Source organism: Vespa mandarinia, chromosome 1, assembly GCF_050613455.1.
Source record: "Vespa mandarinia isolate Hongniang chromosome 1, ASM5061345v1, whole genome shotgun sequence".
NCBI classification, from domain to species: domain Eukaryota; kingdom Metazoa; phylum Arthropoda; class Insecta; order Hymenoptera; family Vespidae; genus Vespa; species Vespa mandarinia.
This window is the reverse complement of record NC_140810.1, coordinates 9,801,519-9,821,145: the sequence shown is the minus strand read 5'-3', so window position 1 is coordinate 9,821,145 and position 19,627 is coordinate 9,801,519. Positions and strand designations below refer to the sequence as shown.

The window sequence follows — 19,627 nt, the reverse complement described above, 5'->3', positions numbered from 1 at the left end:
AAAATACGTATAGCACATATATATATGTATATATATATAACACAATATAAATAATAAATATTAATCATATGTTTGTGTGTATATGTGTGTGTATTGGAGAAATACAATTTATTTCTTAATTTATATTTTGTATTTTTTATTAGTTCCCCTCTTTTGTAATTAATCTTGTAATGCAGCTATAACAAATTTGCATATAATCTCTAGCTGAAGTATCTTGCACATACATGCAATACGATTAGTGTTTCGCCACGGTCTTTTTAAATGCGCGACTCTTTAAGATGTCGCTACGTGTAGTTTATCGCGATTAGCAATAAAAAAAATGTATCTTTTTGTTTTGCACAAATAGATATTAAGTATATAATAAATATGGCGTCATAGATTATAAACCTGGTTTATGGATTAGTTTCAAAAGATATTTCGAACATAACCTCGATCGCTTTTTATAAACTTTTTATAAGTTAAAATACTGAGTGTAAAATACGTTAAATTTATATAAGGATCTTATTAAATTCTTCAACTTTTTATCAAATTCTTTGAGATTAAAGTGTATGTGTATGTGGTAATTCAATGGATTTTTCAAAATCTTACGGTTCTTTATAATATATATGAATATTGTATCCATATGCATTGATAATAATCTGAGAAAAAACTAAAGAATTCGTCATTATGGCATCACCAGCTCCTAAATCTCCAGAACAGTCGGAACGAAATAGAAAATATGATCGACAATTGAGGTATTCATTAATTATAAATTTATTGTAATTAACTATAAATAATTATTTCGTTATTCATTCAAAGTTCTTAGAATGCGTATACATATACACATATATATACACACATAATATTTGTTATATATTTATATTATTGTATATGTCCTATCCTTAGTACTTTCATGTATTCAATTTATTGTATGTTCTATAAAATTTTTAGATTATGGGGAGATCATGGTCAAGCTTATTTAGAAGCAGCACATATTTGTCTTATAAATGCTACTGGATTGGGAACAGAAATTTTAAAATCATTGGTTCTTCCTGGTATTGGTGCATTTACTATTGTTGATGGGAAAAAAATAACAAATGAAGATATTGGAGCAAAGTATGAGAAAGATATATATAATGTGTATTTAAATTTTATTTTTTTTAATTTATTTATTATATCTATTTGTTTAGCTTTTTTCTAGAGGCAGATAGCATTGGAAAATCTAGGGCTCAAGTTGCGACCCAGATGTTATTAGAATTAAATCCTGATGTTCGAGGCGATTATATTGATGAAGAACCACAACAGATTTTATATAATAGTCCAGATTTTTTAAATAACTTTACAGTAGTAGTTGCTACTTCATTAACAGAAAAGCAAGTATTTTATTAAAGAATTAATTTATTAGGTACTTGAAAATTCAATAAAGCATCTTTTTTGATTATATAATTTCTATATATTTTTCTAGATGCTTAGTCCTTTTATCAAGACGACTTTGGGAGTTAAATATTCCTTTAATAGTATGTAGAAGTATAGGTTTCATTGCTTATATGCGAATTCAAGTGAAAGAACATACTATAGTAGAGACACATCCAGATAATGAAACATCAGATTTACGTTTAGATAAACCTTTCGGAACCTTAAAAAAGCACTTAGACTCTATCGACCTTGACACATTGAGCTTCAAAGATCATACTCATATACCATATGTAGTTATTTTATATAAATATTTATCAAAGTGGATTTTGAATCATGGAAGTTTGCCAAAGACTTATAAAGATAAGCAACTATTGAGAGAAATGATAAGAAAAGGAATGAGAAAAGATGAACAAGATACAGTAAATACTGAAGAAAATTTTGAAGAAGCAATTAAAGCTGTAAATACATGTGTGGGTTGTACCGAAGTTCCTGATAGAATTAAAAATATTTTAAATGATGAATGTTGTATTAATTTAACAGCAAAGGTATTATTAAAAAATTGTTCTTTGAAACATACTATTAATTTAAATTTTAGAATTAAAAAACTTAAGCTGACAGCATAATATATTTTAGAGCAGTCCATTTTGGATAATTGCTAAAGCAGTAAGAGATTTTATTGACAATGAAGGTTGTGGTTTGTTACCACTAAAAGGAACTCTGCCAGATATGACAGCTGATACAGAGAAATATATAATTCTACAGCAAATGTATGATTTTTAATTAATATTATATAGTATTGTTCTAGAATATTTGAGTAACGATAATGGTATAAACCATGGTTTTATTTACTTCTAGTTACCATAAGCAAGCATCAGCAGATGCAGAAGCAGTGTGGAGACGCACATTGCAGTTACTACGACAGTTGGGTAAATCTTCAGATTCAATATCTGAGAAAGATGTAAAATTATTTTGTAAATATGCTGTAGATATTTATGTAGAGAGAGGAACTTGTATAGCTGATGAATATGATCCTAAAATCATTGATACCAATAATATAGGTAGGTAATAAAAAATAAAAATATACTTTCATTGTTATTATCAATGATCCTCTTAAGACATCACTTTTATAGAATATGAGGATATTATACATACATATCAGATATAATCATTATATATGTACTTTTTTAGTGCAAAGTTTGGAGAATCCTGAGAGTTTAATGGTGTATTATGTTGTACTTAGAGGAGTTGAGAAATTTCAAGCAGAATATAATTCATATCCAGGGGAATTTGATGATCAAGTGGAGCCTGATATTGTTAAATTAAAGGTATATAATATTATTTCAATTCTATATAGCGTATAATACATTATAAGAGAAAATGCAATATTAATCATATTATAGACTTGTATTACAAAATTGTTGAGTGAGTGGGGATGTGGACCATTGGCAAAGGATGATTATGTTCACGAATTTTGTCGATTTGGTGGCGCTGAATTGCATTCAGTATCTGCATTTTTAGGTGGATTGGCTGCTCAAGAAACTATCAAATTTATTACAAAACAATATAAACCTCTTCATAACACTTTTATTTATGACGCTGTGACATCAAACTCTAGTACATTTTTTTTTTAGAAACAATTTTTTTAAGCATGCATATATATATGTATACATATATACATATATATAGACACACATTCACATATATCTATACACAGAGACACACAACATCTGTATTAGCTGAAGAATACAATTTTGTAGTTTAAGTATTACCTTTATGCTTTAATTATTATCACCAGATATGCAGAAAATTTTTATAAAAATTTTATATTTTCTTTCAAGAACTAATTACATTAATTATTTTTTGTGTAGTACATATATGTAAAATATACAGTAATACAAATGTATAATTTTACGGAATCTCCTATAGCACATGAGAGAAATCTATTAAAATAGATTTCTATTAAAAAAGATATTTCTGAAAAATATTTTCTTTTTTAATACGTTACCATTTAACCCGGAATAAAACATATTTATTATTTCTATATATATATATCTATATATATATTTCTATATATCAAAGATATACTTTTGTTTATAGCAATAATTATAAAAAGTTAATATTTCAAAATCATTGGTGAGTATTATATTAAAATCTAACTACATTAAATAAGTTATGTGATTACATAACTCTGATGTGAGTACATAAGTACATAAAATAATTATTTCTAATTATCGACATATACAGTCTAAACATACATCTGATTGATTTATTTTGGACTGTATAAAGTAAGTACTTTTCCGTACAAAGAGCATAATTCGATTTTGATTTCTTCCATGCACGGTTTAATTATTCTGTTCCTTTATGCATTGAAGATACGCTGTCATCAGAATATATGATATTGTGCTAGCAGTGCATAAATCACTACCCATATAATTAATGTAACAATAATAGAAACAAGAAATATCGTTTTAAGTATATGCCAGGGACTTTCAGGTACACCACGAGTTCCCCAGTTTCTGCAACCACTATTTTGACATGGTATACTTCCTGCTTGCACAACAGTCAACGTTGCGACATTCTTCTTCGGTGCGATCACATCCACTTCATTCAATTCCATTACATTGGTACTTCGAACATTCGTTTTCATTTCTTCAAATATCGACGAATTATTGTTGTTTATCTGTAAGTGAAAGAAAAGCAAATATTTGTTAACATTTAACCATTTGTTAGATATATATTTTATATAAATTCTTTATTTTTTTTGCGAGAGATTGAAAGCGGTGTTTACATCTGTTTATAGATTTATAGATTTAATAAGTTTATAGATTTTTACAAAAGACATCTAAACTATTGTTCAGCTATTGCTGAATGATATTTTTTTTGTAAGATACGCTGCAATTCAAAAATAGAACAAGTAAAATGTATAAAAAAATTTTGTTTTCAATGACAATATTACGGGAGTATCGATCAAAAATGCAATTCCCAATGATATTCTAAGAATCATAAATGAAAGAAGGAAATCGGATTACGTGGGTATCTGGTATTTGTTTTTTTCGAGGAAGAAATTCTTCTTCTGGAATTGATGCTGGTTGATAGACCGAGGTCATTATTTCAGTCGGGTCAAAGTATGGGTAATCCCACCCAGTTTTAGATGACGACATTGTCATCATCTGTTAACAAAATTATGTACCAACGAAGAAGTCATTTTAAATCGATTAAAAGTTTGATTATAATTATTATACATTTATGCGCCATTAAATAAATTTCGCATATAATAGAAAATATTTAAATCAAAATAAAAAAAATACAAAAAAAGGAAATTAAAAACAGGAAACAAATATATATAAATATGCATACTTAAAATTATGATGTCCAACACCAACAATTCGCGTAACCTTAGGATTTCAAATATTTTCACTATTTTTATTGTATTACTATACTGCGAATAAGTATGCATTAGTATACATCTCTAAACTACTGATACTTTGGAATGTTATCGAAAATTTATAACTGGGTAACTTGTTACGTTCGCTATAACTATAAGAATCTTCAAAGGTTGACAATAATTCGATATTAATTTTTAAGTTCTATAATGATGTCAAAATGAATTCGATCTTTTTTTGTTCGATGCTATATTTTGTGTCTTTTCTTTTGTAGTTTTTACATATTTTTCTTGTATTTTTTCTACATGTTATTATTGTCTGTATACAGAATGAATATACACTTCGAAAAAGAATGATAAGACTTTTTTTATATTATATTATATTTCATTATTTATATCACATAAATAGTGCTAAATATTAATCGATCTATAAATTTTAATAATTCATTGGAAGTTTTTTATCATTTTCTTCTGGAGTATAAACATATATACATATTTTTGTCAAATATATATACATGTGATCACAAAATAGGATAAATCACAATAGATATCTTCCTTAGTTTTATATCGCTTTACATACCTATGTACATCGTTTTAATAAAAAACAAGGTCGATAATTTAGATAAATCCTTTAGATAGACTACAAATCACCTAATAATTTAATCGAGCGGCAAAAGTAAACATTGGACGATATTAAAAACATTTCTATTAGCATCGTAATGATGTTTACATTTTTTATCAAATTTTCATTTCTTTTATGATCTGAGGTCAATTTAAGATAGCGTTTACAGAGACTCATATATAAAATATAAAACATCACTAGGAATGCAAATAAATATGTTAATTGTAAGTTGTGATCGTTGTGATTCGAAAACTAAAATTCTTTAGTTGTGCTCGCTCCGTCAGAAGTCATCTAATCCTTATCAGCCTCGACCTCTAGTACTCCTTTATCAAGTATGTTTTTTCATATGTATATGTATAAGATTAGATGTTGATAAATATGTGTATATGTGTGTATTTTTTCCGTAATATAGAATATTTTTTTCTAATAAATGTGTAACAGTCTCAACCGAGGATGAAAAATTAATTAGAGATTAACTGGTTGACAAAAGAGAAAATTCCACGATATAGAATCGTTTGGAAGCTGCGTGTCTACAATAACGTTATTGTAAATAAAATTGTACCGTCTGTTTTTGCATCTAAGTCAAACGCTCGATCCAAAACGATTGGACCAATTGTTTTTTTGTCGTAACGATGCGTTCGCGACGAAACATTCGTGGTAAAAGTATATATGTACATATATGTAAATACTTAGCATATGTAAATTTTTTGTGGTGGCCTTGTAGTGTGTTATATATCACACACACATTCAGATAAATTACTTTATAAACGTTCAGTATAATCATTATAAGAATAATAAGAATTTTATTGGCTTTAGAATTATGAAACTATTTTAATCGAAGGATATATTTTCTAACAAAAAAATCATTCACAATTTTTCAAAAATAAAATATGAAGTTAAATAGTAATAAATATTTAATATAAGTTGGTCTCACCTGTTGCGGATGCCAAGTATGCTTGAAGAAAATCCTGAAACACTTCATTTTCACTCGAAAAGATTAGTTCATTATTATGTGAATTATTCATAACATTTGTTTATAACTTTTTACCGTAGATCATTAATATTAGTAATTCTTTTTACGTTAGATTTCGTGCGATCATCGATTAGAATCATAGATCAATCGCCTCCAATCCGTTTTGTTATTTATTACCTATTTTATTATCATTACATTTAAAATCATGTTGTTATATAAGAATATTGTAAAAAGCTCTCATCAATCTGTTTTCTTCACTCTTATTATTTCTTCACTGAATCGAGCAACCTATCGGATACCACACATCACAGAATTCCAATTGCGAAAATCTTGGATTTTTTTCTTTTTATTTTACCCGACGTAATACATGCAGCGCAATAGTTTGATTACTCTATACTATTTTTCGGATTTCCCGCTCTTTTATTTAAAATTTTCAGGAACGCGGTCATTGAACGTTAAATTCATACCAGTGAAATGATCTAGATTTATGAAATTTTATATTTGGAACGCATAGAATCTCAATCGTAACGCCTTTACGTTGACATTATATCATTATGAAGTAAAGTTTGGACTGTATTGAATTACAACGAATCACGCTTGATGGACACGTTAACGTATTGAATGAATATTGTATTTTTCCACTCTATTCCATGCCGCACCTTAAATTGTGAAAGTTCTATATATATGAGACAATGACAGATTCGAACTTTAAAAAGAAAGTAAGGGATATTGTGTTTTGTAAATACGTTACTGAATATGTTTTGAAAGAACATAATTCTAGTTTCTACCAATATTGGCATTGTAATATGTTTGTAGTGCTACTAGCAACAAAATTCATAAGATACATGACCACCGGGGGAACATTATATAACCAATCAGAAACAGCTCATATACTTCATTCTGTTAAAGAATATTACGATTTATTATTGCATTTGAATTTTAATTTCTTTATTTTATTCTTTTTATGTATGATAGTGTAGTATACTGATTGTTTAAAGTGTTGAATAATTGCTGCAAGTGTCACACGATGCTTATTTATTGAAGTACTGTGAATAAATAATTTTTGATATCAGAAATTGTCATGTATCATCTATAAAGATAAATTTGACTTTAAATTATTTGTTGCTCATAATTTTAATTATTAATCAAGTAAAGCAAACTTTCAACTATTTATATTATTCTTGGACGGTACATTGTTATTAATCAACTTTATAATACAAATATTGAAATAATTATTTCCATTTAATTTTTTATTGGATAATAAATGTTTATGATGAACAGTTATTGAATCTTTATTTCTTTAACAGGATCTTGATCCTGTTCTACCAATTAATTGTCGAAAAATTATTACAATTGTTCTCGAGAGATAAAAAAAACAGGGAGCAACACGACTGTTTAAATATTATCGGTCCTTTAAAATTTTTTTTTTTAATGTAGTCTATATTCAGTCTTTTCTTTGTTCTATTGACCCATGACTGATTTTTTGTAGTGTGGTAGTCCTCTGAAAACTTTCTTATGTATACAGTATAAAAATTAATTCTCATTCATTTCGTTTCATGGTGTATCGATAATAAAATCGATTGATATATAATTATTCAAATACAGAAGATCGAAAATGAATGTAATCGTCCATAAACCATAAAAGATTTCACAAAGTATAAGTTTGAACGATTACAATTTTTTCTCACGATCAGCTGTCTTTGACATTAAATCGATCCTCTAAAAACATTAATAAATAAAAATGTGAATTGTATATTTTTGCATAAGGACAGTAAAAATAAAGGAAATAATAATTTATGATGGATGGATAATACAAAAATGAGTGAAATGATATTTGTACTATAAGAATAATGGAAATGGAGGTTATTAAGACAGAATTTGATGTGCCAATAAAATATATGAAAGTTGTAGATGACAGAATTAGTTTGACAGTACATCGAAATTGGTTGGCAAATTTTTTTATTGTTGGACCAATATCGTTTATCACCCATGATAAACTTACAGCAGATGAAATTGCAGCACAACCTACATTAGAAGAACTGGGATCCGATTGGACAAGAATTTATGCAAAAGTATTTTTACTAACTTATTTTTTACTCCTACATATATATTTGTTTGAACAAATTTAAGTTTTTATTTCAATTTTAGGTCTATATAAAACAGCATAAAAATGCTATTCCTCTACCTAGAGGAAGACGTACTATTAATACCAAAACTCAAACAGAACTGACATTTTCACAGTTGTTACATTATCTTTCAGAAACCAATTATCGCAATTTGTGGAAAGAATCTTACAAAAAATATTATAGTATGTTTTTTAAAATTAAACTTTTTTCGATATATTTAGTCTATGATTATTATTTTGATATTTTGTTTACAAAGATTTTAAAGATAATGATTTCTATTTTACTCCAGATCCATGGAGTACTATTGAACAGAAAGAACAATCTATTGTAACTGCTAATATATCTGATGTAGCTATTATGCAGGAAGTAATAGCAAGGGTATATGGTTGCAGTATAGTACATGTACAAGATAGGGTAGTTTATTCAGTATCATCTGGCCTAACAACTGAATCTCATTGCAATCTTCTTCCAGCACTTTTTGCTATCGAAACAACTATTGCTTTTATAATTTTTTATGAGCAAACTGCAAAATATTCTTTACGAGAGTAAGTATTTATATAAAAATGCTTATATAATTTAATGCAAAAATAATACAATTATAATATAATCTAATATAAATTATAGATGTGTAATGTATAGCCCAGCAGCCTTGAGTACAAGTCATGGAAAACCACTGTTTTTAATTTATCAACTATTAAGATTATCTAGAGATTTGCATGATCTTGGATTAGTATTAGGTGAAGTGACACTTAGTGATATTTTGCTTATGGAAAATTTTACTATTCAGGTGAAATATTTATATTTTTATTAAGTGTACATTTATTAAAAACTATATTATAAAAACAATAATTAATTTTATATATGTATAGGTACTACCAAAGTTAAGTGATAATATCTATTTTAAACCTAAACTAGATTGTATAAATTTTATTACTACTCAAATGACTAAAGAAAAAAATCACAATTTGTATAATAAAAAGCGTGATTTAAATTTATATAAAAATGTACAATATGGTAGTCCCGAATTTGGTATAAATGAGAGTATTAAGAAGTTATGTGAAATGTGGGTGTATAACTACATCAGCAACTTTGACTATTTAACTGCTCTTAACAATCTGGCAGGTAGAAAGTATGGTGATCCTAGTTGTCACCATGTAATGCCTTGGGTAACAGATTTTACATCAAGATGCGGTGGCAATTGGAGAGATTTAACCAAATCGAAGTTTCGATTAAACAAAGGAGATAGACAATTAGATCTTACATTTGATTCACAATCCACTGAGGTAAAGAAGATATAAATATTGATTTTTTTAGTAGAAGATAAATGAAAATATACATTTTTTTAGGTAGGACATCATGTATCGGATGTACTGTCGGAAATCACATATTATGTATACCTGTCCCGTCGTTACGATAAATCTGTTCTTTGTAAACACGTACGACCATTATGGGTACCAGGAGAATATCCTGCATCAATTCAAAGACTACATGATTGGAGTCCAGATGAGTGTATTCCTCAATTTTTTATTGATGCAAGTGTTTTTAAGGTAAATTTAAAAAGAGCTTAACTTTCCAACTCGTCCAATATTTGAACGAGTATCAAATAAATATAATTATGTCATTATTTTGTGAACATGATTATCTTTTACAGTCCATTCACGAAGATTTACCAGATTTAGAAATACCAGCTTGGGCAACTTCTCCAGAAGACTTTATCCAAAAACATAGGGAAGCTTTGGAAAGTTTTTATGTATCAGAAAGATTACATCATTGGATAGATCTAACATTTGGTTATAAGTAAAAATATCTTTATATTTTTATAATCATTCTATGTATTACGAAACATTCAATAAATAACATATATATTTCAATAGATTATCTGGTTCTGCAGCGGTAAAATCAAAGAACGTTTGTTTACAACTTGTTGATAATCATACAACTTTGACAAATTCTGGTATCGTGCAACTTTTTACTCAACCTCATCCACAAAAAATTATGCCATCTCCATATTGGGGAAAAGTACCTCCCCGTTTACGTTCATCTTTATTAACTAGTAAAAGTAAGTTTTTATTTTTCAGATTTTTTAATAAGTAGTTTTATCTTTATAATTATAAACGCATATACACGAATACACAATAATATATTATATAATGTATAAAATTTATAAAAACAGATTCATCTGGAGGTAAAACTAGTGATGATGAAGGTCATAGCTCTGGATTAGAAGAAGAAGAATTGCCAATAACAATATCAAATACATCCCGATCTTCACCTTTAGCTTTAAGTCGATTTTTAAGCCGTTCTCGAGGTTCTCTTCTTACAGTAGAAGATAATACTAAATCAGACAAAACTTCAAACCAAATAATAATCCTTCCAAAGGATTACAATCCTATTGCAGCCATACAGCATGTAGAAATAATGCATACCTTTATAAACAAAACCAGTCATAAAGTTTACAAACCTATAATAGGCTCACAAGATTTGTCTATAAATTTTAAGCAAATTGTAGCCAGTGGTCGTATAAAGGAACAACAAATTTTAGGCTGTTTAATTGTTGAAATATTTCTTTCTGGTAAATTTCGAGCTACATGGAATATTGAAAAATTATCTTTTGCACGAAGATTAAGTGCATGTTTAAATGTTATAAAATTATCTGCAGATAGCTTACCAAAATGTATAAGAAATGCTGTAGTTTTACTTCTACAAGTTGATGTTGTACCAAAAAGTTATAACGTAGAAAGTACAGAAGTGAGTATTAAAAAATTTTGTTTAATTTTTTTTCAGTAATATTACATTTTATGTATAATTTTTATTTAGATAAATGAGATGTCCTTTCGTTATCCAACTATTACACATATGGGTCTGCCACCACCATCTGCTCATCAATTTTTGCAGCCTATACTTTCCGGTAGCCTATTCCCATTTTCCAAATATTGCCAATATTTGTATAATATAGTTGAGATGATACAAGAATACAATAGTTTGGTTCGTGAACTAAACTTTGTATTAAAATTTGAAGATACAGATTTTGTAACTAAGACAAAAATAAGATATCTTTGTAAAATTAGTGAATGTAAAGTGAAAGCAATAGCAAGAGAATTAGAACAATTATTACCACATATTGGTGCTGCTAAAGAAGGAAGTTTACAATTAATAGTACCTCATATACAGCAACTTATAAAAGAACCATACAGTGCAGTCTTGGCTACTTGGCATCTTTTCGATCCAATTGCTAAGTAAGTGTAATTTCTGTAAATTGGTAGTTCAATATTTTCCATAATGTGTAAATTGATAAAAATTGTATACTATATTTTATATATACATATATTCCAGGGCATTGGGTCCAAAAGAAACAGCAGATATGTTTCTTTTACCTATAATGAAATTGTATGAAAATGGTTCTGTTATGGATAATTCATTACATGCAGATATACTACATCCTGGAACACTTGCGAAATTTCGAACAACATTATTATATCATAGAAGTTTTTTACTAATACTTATGGTCAGATTAGGATTGCGGCGTTTCTTAGAAAATTTCATTACACCACTTGTGGAAGCAGTAGGGGGTTATCGAGACTATGTTCAAGGATCATGTATAAGTGTGCATAGAACAGGAAATTTGAAGTAAGTATTTAATTATTTTTTTAAGTTTACTGAAATGATACAAATTTAATTAATTATAAAAATATTTATAAAGGAGTTGTGATTTAAGTGGAACATGTGGTGATATTGAAGGTGTTCTATCACCTTTAGATGAAGATTCTTCTGCAGATTCAGAACATAATATATCTTCATCTGCACCTGCAAACAATGATTACTCCTCTCAAATAAAATCTGCAAATGATAATGATGAAGGTATTTGTTCTTTAATATTTATTTAATTATTAGTTTGTATTCTATTAATGATGATATGAAATGTAAAAATATTGAATTATTTTATAGAAGTATTTGCTATGGAAACAGAAGGAAATGCATGGAATTTTCTGAGTATCAATCGTTCGTATAATATTGATTTACATATAGATCTAAATTTGAATCTTAATGATGATTTGAATGAAGAAGATAAGAAAGTATCACCACCTAGTTCAACTAAATCACCAACAATTCCAATACCAAAACATTCAGGAAGTGGAAAGCTTATGATAGAAGTTAATAGCATAGGATGTGATGTTGGAAGTAAAACTTCCAATGAAGATATTCCTTATAATGAAATATCTGGGGTTATACATTTTGAAAATAATACTTCTGACAATGCTTGTAATACATATCTTGAAGAACAAAATCCTATACTTCAACCCACAGATGATAAGTCTAATGCAGCAGTGTTAGATAATACTGATAATGACTATGATCAGGCATATCAAAGATCTGTACCAAATGAATGTACAGTATCAGAAATAAGTGCAGAGTCCGTAATATGGTTGTCTCATCGTCTTGGACCTGTTCTTACAGCTCGGTATTTATCACGAAATCTATTAAGAATGCTTACTTTATGTTATGCTGGCAAAGAAAACTTAACACCTTCAAATGAAGTTATCTTAACGTCAGTTCAAGGAATGGATTGGAATAAAAAGATTTTAGTAGGTGATCATAATGCTGCCAAAGTATTAGACTGTTTAACTGCTATTGCAGGTTTGTATACAAACATATTGCAATAAAATAGGTTACATCAATAATAATTAAATTAATATACTAATTAATCGAAACATTTTCTTTTGACAGGATTATATGGAGAACAGATTATACTTCTACAATATTTTGCACATATGGCAGAACTTTTAACATTATGTAAAAGAAAATTGACACAAAGTTTGGAAGGTGGACTACTTTCTTGTTTAGCCTTACTTAATCATATCACACAATACTTAAGCGATTCTGTCTTAATGGACGCGCTTCATGTAAAGTATATTCTATGATGTAATTAAGAATGGGATGTATTATTACGTAATTATATTATTTTTTATGTTAAAATATAGGAATCCATTGTTAAGGCAATTTTGCATCCTACTGTTCGTATATTATCTACTACGAGATTTACTTTTCCTAATGGAATTGTTGCTCGTACAGCTTTAGCTGATAAATGTTTAGAAGCTATGATCATGCTAAGCTTGAGATTAGGTAGTGCTGTTACGAAAAACCACTTAGCAGTTCCTATACAACGATTTTTTCTTGCATTTGATAAATCATTTAATCAAAATATTAAGGTAGAATGTCTGTCAGATGATCTTGGAATAAAAGATTCAAGTTGTTGCCACGTGAGCGATAGTGGCGTGAGGTAAAGTATTTTATCTTTTTTAATTTTTATTAGTAATAATTACAAGAATTAAAATTTTAACAAATTATCATATGCATTTTTGGTATGCTTAGAATAAAAGTTTCTAATGAAGGTACAAGTCATTGTAATATCCAAGACTGGAATATAATTGAAACTTGTTCTTCTGGTTCTCCTCTGATATGGGATGGTTTTAGTGTAGAAATTGCTGAATCATATTCTCCACCAGTTGTAGAAAATTCAAATATATCGGATCCTCAGAGAAATAAAGTAATTATATAAATATTTTCCATTTCTCAAAGCCAAGTATAAATTGTGTTATTCTTTAATGTATTTTTAGGCATTTGAAGAATTAAAAGAAGTATTTACTACAGAGTTTGCACATAAAGCATACATGCTGTTTTACAAATGTATGAGTGGTGAAGCAATAGAACAAATACTTAAAAATCATCAACACATACGTAATCTTTGCCATGAATATGAACAACAAACACGATTATCTTCACCTAATGTGGGTACAGAGCAATATAGTGCATCATGCCTAGTAGATTACAGTATTTCAGAAAACATGGAATCTTTGAACAAGGATGTAAATAGTTTTGGGAATATATCTGTGATAGGAAATAGGTTTGAAATACAGAAAGATGACAGTCGATCTCAATCAACAGCTGACGCAGTTATTTTTCCAAATAAGGAAATTTATTCTTTATCTAGTGGGAGACAGTTACGTGGAAATTGGTTAGCATATTGGGAACATGAAATTGGAAGACCTGACAAAGAAACAGCATTCAACATAAAGCAGATAAAACTTCAAAGTTTTGGTGGACACAATAATAGTATTAGATGCTTATATGTTTTAGATAATGAAAATAGTTTTATGAGTGGAAGCAGAGATAAAACTGTTAAACTATGGAGTTTAAGAAGTCAGGCAAGTGCATTCATTTATTTAATATATTTCATACTTGTTAATTTTATATGAATTTTTTATGTAGGGTGATGGAAGTACTGTTTCATCATGTCAATACACATATACTGGTCACAAGAAATCTATTCTTGCATTAACATTCCTAGAATCTCTACGATATGCAATTACTTGTGATGGAGTCATTCACTGTTGGGATCCTTTCATGGGTTCTTTATTAGGATGTCCAGAAAATAATCGATTAGCACCTATAAATACTTTAGCTGCAGGTCCTTCTCCATCAACTAATCTGTTTGTTGGAACGACTGATATTACTTTAAGAGTTATTGATTGTAGAACATTCCAATATGTCAATGAAATGAAAGTTAGTGTTGTGATGACACAATCATATACAAATATTTTTTTACTATACATATATATATATATATATATATATATATATATCATTTTAAATATTAGGTGTTGACAAATCCTACTGGTTTGATCAGATGTATCGCAGTTGCACCTAGTGGCCATTGGATTGCATTAGGTCAAGCATCTGGGTTTTTAACTATTTTAGATATTAGAACTGGTCTTATCATAGCATCTTGGAAAGGACATGAGTGTGAGGTATCGTTTTATAATACACTCTCATCAATATAATATACAAAAATTCTATTATATTAATTTTTTATATTTTTAATATATCGTTTTATTATAGATATTGCAATTGCAAGCTGTGAATGAAACAACTATTATAAGTTCTTCATTAGACCAAACTATTGCAGTGTGGAGCGCGATGGATGGTAAACTTAAGTTTCATATGAAGTAAATATATATATTTCAATATTATAGAAATTCTAAAAATATATTAAAATAGAATATAGTATCATATATTATTAAATATAAGTTTTTACGTTTTTAGAGGCACTACTGAGCCAGTTCATTGCATGGCAACTTATGAACGAGGGTTGATAATAGGAACAACAGCAAATCGGATAGGTGTTTATACGTCTGTAGATATAAATGCTCCATTTTCTTCATCCAAGCTCAAATCCGATGCCTTTAAAGGAGTCCTTACTGCTATTTCCATACTTCCTCTTAATCGATTATTGCTGCTAGGTGCAGATAATGGAGGAATAACGTTATTGTGTTGATCTTAATAACATTAAATAAAATTGTCGAGATATTACACCCAACTATAAGAAGAAAGGCTGAATAAATCTCAAAGTTGCAAAAATATAAAAAAAAATGATATTAAAAATTTGGATCTATATAGCAAATATACTTTTTACAAAAGATATTAAATAAAACATATTTATTATTCATAGATCACATCTGTTCTTGACTGAATTATTTTTATAGCTACATCAGAAGACATTTTATGAATACCAACATCTGCGAGTATTTCCTTTGCTGTATCTTCATCACTTGTGTTGAGTGCATCCAAAAGTAACATTGCAGATCCCATCAATATGTTAAGTAAAACACAAGCCTCCTTAATTCTGAAAATAATTATTTCTTTGTTTAATTATATCTACATCTATATATATATTTTTTACATATCTATAATTCACGAGAAAACTTACAATGGGAAAAACGATTCTGGTTTGCTAATATATAGGCCAAAAAGAGGGAACAAATTCCTAAAAATATCGTATTGTAATTGTTCTGCACCTCCTGTGTTAAAATGATTTACCATGACAACCTCCTCTAAGAGAAACTATAAATTGAATATATCTTATATTTACTGATAAAAATATAATTATTTTAAAATGGATGTTTATGCTACAATATTCTTACCTGATCAAATTGAAAAGCTAATTGTTTCCAAGCTTGATGAAATAATGGTAAAGCAAGTGCTTCATGTAATACGTGGAGTCTTGTACCTAATTCTTGAAACATGGGACAACCACTAGGAGTTACTGACAGTGAAGCAACTTCTTTTGCAGATTGCATTGCAAACCATCTAAAAAAAAATATATATATAATATATAAGATGTTACTGATTTCTGAAACTGTACATATAATGTATCTGTGTTTTTTTTTAAATTAAAAACTAACTTATCTGTTCTATAAGGTCTACTTTTTGCTTTCACATCCAAAGCTACTGAATCACTGATTTCATTAACTAACTCTTTTTCTAGTCTTCGTAATAAAGCTACAGCTTCATCAAATATTGTTCCTTCTATTTCTCCAATATGTTCAGTAACATCTTTACCTTCATCTGTAGCGCATTCTATTGCTTCAAATTGTTTTTTGAAGAAATGAAGTTGCAAAAAGTGCTATGCATATAACAGTATTTTCTAATAAATAAATAGATCTATTCTATTTTATTTGAATTATTAGTATACATACCACAGTTACACCCCATTCGTCTAAAACATTTGCAACATAATGTAATGTATTGAGTATACGTGGCATAAGAGATGCTAATGGATCTACACAATCTTCATGTAATAATTGTAATAATCTTACTCTCCAATCATCAATTAATTCTAATTGTAGTTCAAGAAACTGTAATCTATATGAATACTTTATTTATATTACTGAGTTCTATACGTTTTTTTCAAAAGATATTAAATATTATGTGTATGTACCTGTGTCCTGGTTGAGGTAAATGTTTGTATCTATCAGAGATTGTTGTTAAAAGTGTAAGAAAAGCGTTGGCACATTCTGTTTCTTTCATGTCATTTACATCGGGTCCTGATAAAATTTCCCAGGCTGTGTTTGAGTTTAATATTGCATCCATTTTTTCTGTGGCATCTGTTGCATAGTTAAATAAAATATATTTTTAAATATATTTAATTTCTTAGATGATTAACATAAAATTTTAAGTAAATGTAAATTTTGCTCACATTTTTTTTCCATATTAATCCACTTTACAAATATATGAGCTTGTGTTAATATAAATACAGTAGCTGGTTGAGAAGATGGATATAATAATGTTTCTCTAAGTTCTCTTTCAAATCCAAGAGCTTCATCTATTAAATGAGCAAATAAAGCATCATCGTGCTGTGCTATTGCTAATTCGGAATGCAATTTTTCAACAGCCAATTGTACCAATGCACGCATAAATTCAGCCTAATATATAAGTATGTTAATAGAATTAATTTAATCAATTACAGTTATCTATAATAATAAATGTAATAAAAAGTATATTTTTATACATTATTTTAAATACATGCATATACATGTATATATTATGTTATGAATAATATACCTTCACATCTATATGATTGAAGCCAATAGAATTTGCTACAGGTTGAATAAATTTTTGTATCCACTGAACATGATCTTTGATCCATGTAAGTATCTGAGTAAAAAACCATTCTGGTTTATCTTGTCGATTTGTCAATTTACTACCTGTAAAATGATAAATAAATCTCTGCCTCAATGGGCGCACTAGTAGAGTAATAGGTAAGCACACAGATGCAAAATCAGTCAGAAGAGCGGATGTTACTACAGGTTTTATAGTTTCATCCCTAGTATTTTGTTAAGGTTTCAAAGATAAGATTGAAATGAAAAGTAATTAATAAATCATGTTTATTAAGATAAGGATACGGTAGTTGTAGATGTAATAGGTATTCTGTAAGTATTTTAAATCTAGTAATAGTTTCAGGTAAAGATGTAATTACTATGTTTGCATTAGTTCCACAGAAAGGCCATTTCAAACTTTTTAAAACATCATTATATTCCCTATAATTAAATTATTTATATTATTTATTACTATAAATTAAAAAGAAAATGTTATATTTTCTGATACTTACTTTGATAATTTTTCTTTAATTAAATTATGCCAAAAATGTAACGTCTCTCTCACATAATTTACAAGATGGTGACAAGACGATGATTGCAATTGACAACTAATTTCGGAAAGATTTGTATATAATGTGATAACAGATTCATCATCAGCTGATAACAACGAATTTTCTATTTCATCACTAAAATAACGTATTTAAGTATACTTTATATCAATGTACATATAACCTATTTTTATACTCTATTATTACCTGATATCCTCAATACATTTTATAAAATTTAGATATGATAGGCACTTATCCAACTGACCTATCTTATCAATAACTTCTTGTACTTCTGAATTTTCACTATTTTCTTGCATTGATTCTTGAATATTATTGTGAACTTCTATTGCAAAAATTTGTAATTTCTCAAATTCCATAGTAATATGCTCGACATTCTGTACAGCTGCTTTGACTTTTGAAGGGGCTTCACTTGATGCCATCGATAACTACAAATAAAATATATACATATATTCATTATTTTATTATGTTGATAATATTTAATTATTAAATTGTTCAAATTCAAGCATACAGATTTTTCAATTTCATCTTTTTCTGTTTGGAGACACTCATGAAAATGTTTTATATTATCAAGTCCTTTCAAACTTGATCCCATTTCTTCGTTGAATCTTTGTATAATTTTCTGTTTTATATCCATTATAATAATAGCCCATATGTGTATTTTTACACAATTACAAATTGTATATTAAATTAATTACTTTAAATTAATTATTTATACAATTATAATTTATATATCTTGTAATAATAATTCTGTTGTGTTAAAGTAGGGTTATATTATTTATCATTTAATAGCAATTTGTCATAGTTTATTATGATTTTACAAAAAAAACTACTCAGGATATAGATAAAATTCACAAATAAAATATGTAAATCTACGGATTTTTTTCTGTCGATAGCTATTTTATGTTAATAAGTATACAAACAATTACTCATAAGAATAAAGCCTGTTGGATATTATCAAACCGTTACTGGCGATCGGAATCATCGACAACAATTGGATTTAAGAGAATATATGGATTTATATCCAATTGGTCGACTATGAAAACAAGCAATGCACAGACCACTTGTTTGGTCGTCGACTTTGATCGCCTGGTTTTTGGTCTTTCATCAACTGAGTCACCAATAACTG

At 28.0% G+C, this 19,627-nt stretch overlaps 4 protein-coding genes across 18 annotated transcripts; 2 read left to right on the top strand and 2 right to left on the bottom strand.

The window, feature by feature from the left end:
• The first annotated feature begins 227 nt into the window (after positions 1-227).
• On the top strand, positions 228-3,221 carry APP-BP1 (Nedd8-activating enzyme E1 regulatory subunit APP-BP1). Its single transcript, XM_035876486.2, has 8 exons — positions 228-734; positions 931-1,095; positions 1,170-1,352; positions 1,445-1,940; positions 2,029-2,162; positions 2,251-2,453; positions 2,584-2,720; positions 2,796-3,221. Exons 1-8 carry the CDS (start codon positions 667-669, stop codon positions 3,024-3,026), a joined length of 1,617 nt encoding a protein of 538 aa, XP_035732379.2. The 5' UTR covers positions 228-666; the 3' UTR covers positions 3,027-3,221.
• A 218-nt stretch (positions 3,222-3,439) lies between these two features.
• Positions 3,440-6,475, bottom strand: LOC118446161 (uncharacterized). Of its 3 annotated transcripts, none has more exons than XM_085663716.1 (3): positions 4,753-5,113; positions 4,425-4,565; positions 3,440-4,075 (listed from the first exon to the last, which is right to left on the bottom strand). In XM_085663716.1, the coding sequence occupies exons 2-3, from the start codon at positions 4,563-4,565 to the stop codon at positions 3,779-3,781; spliced, it is 438 nt and encodes a 145-aa protein (XP_085519842.1). In that variant the 5' UTR covers positions 4,753-5,113; the 3' UTR covers positions 3,440-3,778. The 3 variants fall into 3 exon arrangements, with proteins under 3 accessions (XP_085519842.1, XP_035732385.1, XP_085519845.1); XM_035876492.2 differs by lacking the exon at positions 4,753-5,113 and adding an exon at positions 6,334-6,475 and having other exon boundaries at positions 3,441-4,075; XM_085663719.1 differs by lacking the exons at positions 4,425-4,565; positions 4,753-5,113 and adding an exon at positions 6,334-6,381 and having other exon boundaries at positions 3,441-4,075.
• Positions 5,335-16,006, top strand: Wdr81 (WD repeat domain 81). 10 transcript variants are annotated; one of them, XM_085663655.1, is made up of 23 exons: positions 6,958-7,091; positions 7,189-7,415; positions 8,140-8,444; positions 8,521-8,680; positions 8,788-9,043; positions 9,123-9,285; positions 9,368-9,781; positions 9,845-10,045; positions 10,150-10,295; positions 10,373-10,557; positions 10,672-11,246; positions 11,316-11,734; positions 11,832-12,125; positions 12,199-12,356; positions 12,444-13,133; positions 13,224-13,399; positions 13,478-13,776; positions 13,869-14,043; positions 14,114-14,701; positions 14,766-15,059; positions 15,155-15,304; positions 15,396-15,502; positions 15,585-16,006. In XM_085663655.1, exons 3-23 carry the CDS (start codon positions 8,223-8,225, stop codon positions 15,829-15,831), a joined length of 5,919 nt encoding a protein of 1,972 aa, XP_085519781.1. In that variant the 5' UTR covers positions 6,958-7,091; positions 7,189-7,415; positions 8,140-8,222; the 3' UTR covers positions 15,832-16,006. The 10 variants fall into 10 exon arrangements, with proteins under 10 accessions (XP_085519795.1, XP_085519784.1, XP_085519790.1 ...); XM_085663669.1 differs by lacking the exons at positions 6,958-7,091; positions 7,189-7,415 and adding an exon at positions 5,335-5,731 and having other exon boundaries at positions 8,145-8,444; XM_085663658.1 differs by lacking the exons at positions 6,958-7,091; positions 7,189-7,415 and adding an exon at positions 5,335-5,731.
• Rint1 (RAD50 interactor 1) lies at positions 15,649-19,567 on the bottom strand. 4 transcript variants are annotated; one of them, XM_035876485.2, is made up of 13 exons: positions 19,010-19,565; positions 18,688-18,926; positions 18,445-18,618; positions 18,239-18,373; positions 17,898-18,159; positions 17,533-17,758; positions 17,275-17,440; positions 17,033-17,198; positions 16,739-16,959; positions 16,478-16,643; positions 16,264-16,397; positions 16,071-16,179; positions 15,649-15,789 (listed from the first exon to the last, which is right to left on the bottom strand). In XM_035876485.2, exons 1-13 carry the CDS (start codon positions 19,133-19,135, stop codon positions 15,784-15,786), a joined length of 2,130 nt encoding a protein of 709 aa, XP_035732378.1. In that variant the 5' UTR covers positions 19,136-19,565; the 3' UTR covers positions 15,649-15,783. The 4 variants fall into 4 exon arrangements, with proteins under 4 accessions (XP_035732378.1, XP_035732376.1, XP_035732373.1 ...); XM_035876483.2 differs by having other exon boundaries at positions 15,652-15,792; XM_035876480.2 differs by having other exon boundaries at positions 15,733-15,873; positions 19,010-19,566.
• Positions 19,568-19,627: the final 60 nt, after the last annotated feature.

Bases quoted from the DNA above. Each gene is read 5' to 3' on its own strand.
- APP-BP1 (XM_035876486.2), top strand. From the start codon at position 667: ATGGCATCACCAGCTCCTAAATCTCCAGAACAGTCGGAACGAAATAGA. The intron at 735-930 runs GTATTCATTAAT...TAAAATTTTTAG, and splicing joins AAATATGATCGACAATTGAG to ATTATGGGGAGATCATGGTC. The intron at 1,353-1,444 runs GCAAGTATTTTA...ATATTTTTCTAG, and splicing joins GCTACTTCATTAACAGAAAA to ATGCTTAGTCCTTTTATCAA.
- LOC118446161 (XM_035876492.2), bottom strand. From the start codon at position 6,381: ATGAAGTGTTTCAGGATTTTCTTCAAGCATACTTGGCATCCGCAACAG. The intron at 4,566-6,333 runs GTGAGACCAACT...TTTTGTTAACAG, and splicing joins ATACTTGGCATCCGCAACAG to ATGATGACAATGTCGTCATC. The intron at 4,076-4,424 runs GTAATCCGATTT...TTTCACTTACAG, and splicing joins AACAAATACCAGATACCCAC to ATAAACAACAATAATTCGTC.
- Wdr81 (XM_085663669.1), top strand. From the start codon at position 8,223: ATGGAAATGGAGGTTATTAAGACAGAATTTGATGTGCCAATAAAATAT. The intron at 9,782-9,844 runs GTAAAGAAGATA...ACATTTTTTTAG, and splicing joins TTGATTCACAATCCACTGAG to GTAGGACATCATGTATCGGA. The intron at 10,558-10,671 runs GTAAGTTTTTAT...TTATAAAAACAG, and splicing joins ATCTTTATTAACTAGTAAAA to ATTCATCTGGAGGTAAAACT.
- Rint1 (XM_035876479.2), bottom strand. From the start codon at position 19,135: ATGGATATAAAACAGAAAATTATACAAAGATTCAACGAAGAAATGGGA. The intron at 18,160-18,238 runs GTATCCTTATCT...ACAAAATACTAG, and splicing joins CTATTACATCTACAACTACC to GGATGAAACTATAAAACCTG. The intron at 16,398-16,477 runs GTAAGAATATTG...TTCAATTTATAG, and splicing joins TAGCTTTTCAATTTGATCAG to TTTCTCTTAGAGGAGGTTGT.